General features: G+C 45.3%; 1 protein-coding gene across 1 annotated transcript; it reads left to right on the top strand.

The window, feature by feature from the left end:
- The first annotated feature begins 1,549 nt into the window (after positions 1–1,549).
- LOC133660740 (terminal nucleotidyltransferase 5A-like) lies at positions 1,550–5,852 on the top strand. Its single transcript, XM_062064321.1, has 2 exons — positions 1,550–2,157; positions 2,476–5,852. The coding sequence occupies exons 1-2, from the start codon at positions 1,732–1,734 to the stop codon at positions 3,253–3,255; spliced, it is 1,206 nt and encodes a 401-aa protein (XP_061920305.1). The 5' UTR covers positions 1,550–1,731; the 3' UTR covers positions 3,256–5,852.
- Positions 5,853–6,559: the final 707 nt, after the last annotated feature.

The following is a 6,559-nucleotide window of genomic DNA, read 5'->3' as shown; positions in this document are numbered from 1 at the left end:
CTAATTCTGGCATTTTTAACCATGTGTAGTCATGTGTTTTATGAAATTGCATTGTCCCCTTTGAAATAAACCAATCTAATCTAATTACTAGGGCTGTGAATCTTTGGGTGTCCCACGATTCGATTCAATATCGATTCTTGGGGTCACGATTCGATTTAAAATCGATTTATTTTTTTTCAATTCAACTCGATTCCCGATTCAAAAACGATTTTTTTCCCGATTCAAAACGATTCTCTATTCATTCAATACATAGGATTTCAGCAGGATCTACCCCAGTCTGCTGACATGCAAGCAGAGTAGTAGATTTTTGTAGAAAGCTTTTATAATTGTAAAGGACAATGTTTTATCAACTGATTGCAATAATGTAAATTTGTTTTAACTATTAAATGAACCAAAAATATGACTTATTTTATCTTTGTGAAAATATTGGACACAGTGTGTTTAATTTATTTGTATTTTTATAAATGTCTAATGATATTGTCAATGAGGGATTTTTAATCACTGCTATGTTGAAATTGTAACTAATATTGATACAGTTGTTGATAATATTAATTTTTGTTTCACTACTTTTGGTTTGTTCTATGTCGTGTTTGTGTCTCCTCTCAATTGTTCTGTTTATTGCAGTTCTGAGTTTTGCTGGGTTGGGTTTGGTTTTGAAATTGGATTGCATTGTCATGGTATTGCTGTGTATTGTTTTGTTGGATTGATTAATTAAAAAAAAAAAAAAAATTTAATTTTTAAAAATGAGAATCGATTCTGAATCGCACAACGTCAGAAGCGCGATTCGAATTCGAATCAATTTTTTCCACACCCCTACTAATTACTGTGATTAATCCTGATTAGTCCAAATTCAAAAGTGTGATTAATATGATTTTAATACTGTATAGTTGACAGCACCATTTTAAATTATATCATTCAAAGTCCTCCTGTGTCCAACATGCACATATAACAATATGTTTTTATTCACAATGTTAATATTAGATTGCAGTGTACACCAACCTGTTCTGCGGACTACAGACGGAAATTAAATCATTTATAGCTTTCATTACTATTTGTTCTCCTTATTTTTGATTAAAGCTAAAAAAAAATAACTAAATGGAACTGGAAAAATATCAATTTCATCATGCTGATATCGACCCGATACTGATACTACCCTTGCTATCGACATGGTGGACAATTGGATTGTGCGGGAAGCAGTTAACCTCCTCACCAGCAGGGGAGTATCTGGCGTTAAATGGACTCCAGGAACGCAAATTGGACCTCATCCGCGCACATGTCGCTTTAAGCGGAACATTAGTTGGCAGCGGGAGAAGAAACGATCCAATGCGTAAAAAGGCTGTCCCTTTTGGAGGACGCACACACTTTCTCCCTGCACGGCGCCGATGCGGCGGGGGGAGGACGCAGCTTCTATTCATGCAAATTGATCAAATCATAGGCGTGCCTTTGAGCGATGGAGCCGGAAAAGCCCAGCAGCTGGTGGATCATAACGCACCTTCAACGCGTGTGATGCGCACTCACTCCACGTCCGTGGATCGTCTTCTTCACTCCAAGTGCGCAACTTGTGGATCTGCGACTCACTATCCGTGTTTAACACCCACTCGGGCAGTTTTTGTTGTAAAAATGCAGATAATCGACGCGCTTCCAGTCACTCCACGGACCTGACTTTGTGCGTAAATACGCATCCGATCCCGTTTCCTTCCATTTTCCTTCACGGCATTTCGCAGCGTCACCATGTCCGAGGGCGGCAGCGGCTCGAACGGCAGCCGTCTTCCCGCTGCGGAGGGCGGCAGCGTCAGCGTCCTAAGCTGGGAGCAAGTGCAGCGCCTGGACGCCATACTGACGGACACCATCCCCATCCACGGACGGGGGAACTTCCCCACGCTGCAGATGCAACCCCGGCAGATTGTCAAAGTGGTGCGCAGCAGGATGGAAGAGAGGCAGATCCGCGTCCGGGACGTCCGGTTAAACGGGTCCGCGGCCAGCCACATTCTGCACGGAGACAGCGGACTGGGCTTCAAAGACCTCGACCTCATATTCTGCGCAGACATGAAAGGAGAAAGTGACTTCCAGATAGTGAAGGACATTGTTCTGGACTGTCTCTTGGACTTTTTACCTGACTGCGTAAATAAAGAGAAGATTACACCTTTGACTTTAAAGGTAGGATTGAGGTCTTTTCCCACATTTCTATGATTTCTATGGACGTCCTTGGTTTACACACTTTTATGTTTTATATTGAATTGAATGGTGGTAAGATTTAATTGTATTTGTGTAAACGGTCATTGCGAGTGAGCTTAATGTGCAATTAGATTAGTTTGCTGATAGTAAAAAGTGCCTAAGAGGATTGGGGTAAACCAATTATGAAGGTAACCCGAGCTCAGCCTGCTAGATCTCGTATCCCAGCACATTCTTTGCTTTTAATTACGAGGGGTCAGAACGGGTGCGTTCAAATAACCCGTCTCCATTCCGCCCCCGCAGGAAGCCTACGTGCAGAAGATGGTGAAGGTGTGCAACGACTCGGACCGCTGGAGCCTCATCTCCCTCTCCAACAACCGGGGCAAGAACGTGGAGCTGAAGTTTGTGGACTCTCTGCGCCGTCAGTTCGAGTTCAGCGTGGACTCCTTCCAGATCAAGCTGGACTCCCTGCTGCTCTTCTACGAGTGCTCGGAGAACGCCATGACCGCCACGTTCCACCCCACCATCATGGGCGAGAGCGTGTACGGCGACTTCGGCCAGGCCCTGGACCACCTGCGCCACAAGGTCATCTGGACCCGCAACCCGGAGGAGATCCGCGGCGGCGGCCTGCTCAAGTACTGCCACCTGCTGGTGCGGGGCTTCCAGGCCGCCTCGGAGTCGGAGATGAAGTCGCTCCAGCGTTACATGTGCTCGCGCTTCTTCATCGACTTCCCCGACATCGGCGAGCAGCAGCGCAAGCTGGAGTCCTACCTTCAGAACCACTTCGTGGGCCTGGAGGACCGCAAGTACGACTACCTGATGACGCTCCACGGCGTGGTCAACGAGAGCACGGTGTGCCTCATGGGACACGAGCGGCGGCAGACCTTGGGGCTCATAGCCATGCTGGCCGTGCGGGTCCTGGCCGAGCAGAACGTCATCCCCAACGTGGCCAACGTCACGTGTTACTACCAGCCCGCGCCGTACGTGGCGGACGGCAACTTCAGCAACTACTACATAGCGCAGGTGCAGCCCATGTTCGCCTGCCAGCAGCCGGGCTACTCCACCTGGCTGCCCTGTAACTGAGCCAGCACGGAGCCCAGGCCCGGCGGAAGGGGGGAAGAACTCTGCATTTTTCCACAAACGTTTTTGCATCCAAGCTTGTGTTTGTGTTCATACGCCGAGTATGAATGCATGCGGTTCAAGCACATCATTCAATGTGAATAAAAAAATTCTCAAAAGGGCCTTCAGAGCGCACGTGTGGGACTGCGCCCGGCAATCAGGAGCCCATTAGTGCACGAGCACTCTGAACCCGCATCTCCTTTTGCATTTGGGTATACACATGGTTGTTACAGACCAAAGATTTTAGATTCTTTACAATAAAACCCTGTTTTTAAGGGGGGAATTAAGTGCAAAGCTCTATACTATCTATGTGTGTGTTTAAGTGCCTATTACCCCTCAGACTGAGCATGCAGGCCATAGGGGTCATTTGTCATGTGAATTGGCACCACTTTTCTTTACAGTCTGAGAGCGATGGTGCACAGGTTGGTGTGTGCAGACGTTTTTATGTGGAACTGACAAAAACATAAATGCAGGGGGCGGTTAGAAAATATTTGGATTTGTCTGCATGGTGGAAAAGTTAAGTTAAAGTTAAAGCACCAATGATTGTCACACACACACACACACTAAGTGTAGTGAAATTGGACCTCTGCATTTGACCCATCCCCTTGTTCGCCCCCTGGGAGGTGAGGGGAGCAGTGAGCAGCAGCGGTGGCCGCGCCCGGGAATCATTCTTGGTGACTTAACTCCAAATTCCAACCCTTGATGCTGAGTGCCAAGCAGGGAGGTAATGAGGTTTAAACTCACGACCTACCCATCTCAGGGCGGACACTCTGTAACCACAAGGCCACTGAGCAGATTAGGAACAGGGGTTAGTGCATGTGCCTCACAATACAAAAGGTCCTGGGTTCGATCCCCGGGCTCGGGGTCTTTCTGTGTGGAGTTTTCATGTTCTCCCCGTGACTGCCTGGGTTCCCTCCGGGTACTCCGGAGGGAACATGCACCTGGGGATAGGTTGATTGGTAACACTAAAATGGTCCCTAGTGTGTGAATGTTGTCTGTCTATCTGTGTTGGGCCTGCGATGAGGTGGCGACTTGTCCAGGGTGTACCCTGCCCATACCGCCCGAATGCAGCTGAGATAGGCTCCAGCAGTCCCCCTGCACCCCCGAAAGGGACAAGCAGTAGAAAATGGATGGATGGATGCACTAAATTGGCCCCAGTGTGTCAATTTGAGTGTGAATGTTGTCTGTCTATCTGTGTTGGCCCTGCGATGAGGTGGCGACTTGTCCAGGGCGTACCCCGCCTATACCGCCCGAATGCAGCTGAGATAGGCTCCAGCAGTCCCCCTGCTCCCCCGAAAGGGACAAGCGGTGGAAAATGGATGGATGGATGCACGTTGGTATGGTTCCCACATGTCCGTATGCAAATCCACACACCTTTGTTTATGTGGTCCTTGGCGCTCCAAACACCATACAGTAGTAACCGGGGATGACAAACGGCGAGTGTGCGCGCGCTTCTACGTTTCCCGCTTGAAGAATGTTTGCCGCGACACCTCAAGATGACGAGACTTATTTGCTGTAGCACCCTGACCGGGAATTCCTCAGCCGCTGCTCAAGAGCTGCTAGTTTAAGCTTGCCTCTCTGAGAACACCAAAGTTTGTTTTTTTTGGTGACCGGCTGGTAGCCTTTATGTTGATAGGCCGGACATTTGTGGCGGTAAAACACCTACCATGTGTTCTTTCATGTACTTAGGGGTGCAGGAAACAGACAGAAGTGAGACATTATTAAAAAAAAATAAAATAAAAGGCAGAAGGAAGGAAATGGGAGAGATGGGTGCAGCTGGTGATGGGGTTGATCTCTCCAGGGCTACCAAGCATGATTCTGATTTTACATCTTAAGGACTTTTTTTTTTCTTCTTTTTTTTCTTTTCTTTTTTTTTGTCATCTAAAAACAGTCGTTGCTGTGACTTGTTGGAAAAGGCTCCATTCTTTGTACATATATGAATACATGCTTCAGCTTTGCCAATTCCACTTCACGCTGCAGCCTCTCCTGCTGGTATGTAAACAAAGTGAGTCACGACTTTTGAAGAGCAGAACCAAGCCTAAACTGCAATATTTCCTTTATCATCCTTTTTAGCCCACATACTTCTTCTCAGTGATCGTCTTTGTTGATGGAAACCTTTGGATTGTGCGGGCGTCGTATTGCCTTTTTTTTGTTGCTGTTTTTGCCGAAGTCTGTTAGTGATTGTGCCTATCAATTAGAGATGGTGGATTGTCTCATACACTTCATGTTCCTCATGGTGCAGTCTTTTACAAAACACACAGGGAAAAGAAAAATGAAGATCCTTGTCTTGTATGTCTATTTTTATGAGTGTTATGTTTTTTTTTTTTTTAAATATCTATAAATGTAACAGAGGCTGCACTTGTTGCAGCTCTCTGGAATCTGTGATTGGGCTTCGATGGATTTCGTTCTCAATAGCTTTTAGCTATGTAATGTCACCTGTCCAATGGGCCAGAAGATGTTTTCATCAATAAAACATATGAAAATCACTCCAGATGTCTCATATTATGCCAGGAGCGTCAAACTCATTTTATATCAGGGGCCACATGGAGGAAAAATCTACTCCCAAGTAAAATCACGGCTCGATAACTTAAAAATAAAGACAACTTTAGATAGTTTTTTTTTTGCTTAAAAATAGAACAAGCGCATTCTGAAAGTGTACAAATAATAATGTTTTTTTTTTTTTTTTTACACTTACATGAGGTGGCGACTTGTCCAGGGTGTACCCCGCCTTCCGCCCGATTGTAGCTGAGATAGGCTCCAGCGCCCCCCGCGACCCCGAAGGGAATAAGCGGTAGAAAATGGATGGATGGACACTTACATGTTGCGGTTAATAGTATTCGATCTTTATTTGTTTATGTTTTTTTGGTTTGTTGTATGCCCTTATTGTGAAGATAAATTTGTTTTTTTCTATGGCAAACACACAAAATATGATATATTTCCCCCAAAAATATATTTTAAGTGGACTATTTGATGTGAAGTAACGTTGATTTTGAGTCGTTATAAAACCACAACTGTGTATATTTTAGGGGAAATGTTTCTTGTGAAGAAGGTGCCAATGCTGTCAGTATTAGAGGGGCCCTTTAACAATGACTTGTTACATCATATTTGTATATCATACAACATTTTTGACGATATTTTCTTTTTCTTAATTTGACTGGACAAAAGAGTGTTATGGAACTTTTACCAGATAATGAGGATTAAACTCCGTTTTGCTTTTTGTTCTTGATATATCTCATTAAAACACCTCCTACAAATATAGGTTCTTAAA

The sequence above is a fragment of the Entelurus aequoreus genome, linkage group LG11 (genome assembly GCF_033978785.1).
Source record: "Entelurus aequoreus isolate RoL-2023_Sb linkage group LG11, RoL_Eaeq_v1.1, whole genome shotgun sequence".
Classification (NCBI taxonomy): Eukaryota; Metazoa; Chordata; class Actinopteri; order Syngnathiformes; family Syngnathidae; genus Entelurus; species Entelurus aequoreus.
This window is presented reverse-complemented; position numbering and strand designations above follow the sequence as displayed.

Coding starts and splice junctions, on each gene's coding strand:
- LOC133660740 (XM_062064321.1), top strand. CDS start 1,732: ATGTCCGAGGGCGGCAGCGGCTCGAACGGCAGCCGTCTTCCCGCTGCG. Junction 2,158..2,475: donor TTACACCTTTGACTTTAAAG/GTAGGATTGAGG, acceptor CCGCCCCCGCAG/GAAGCCTACGTGCAGAAGAT.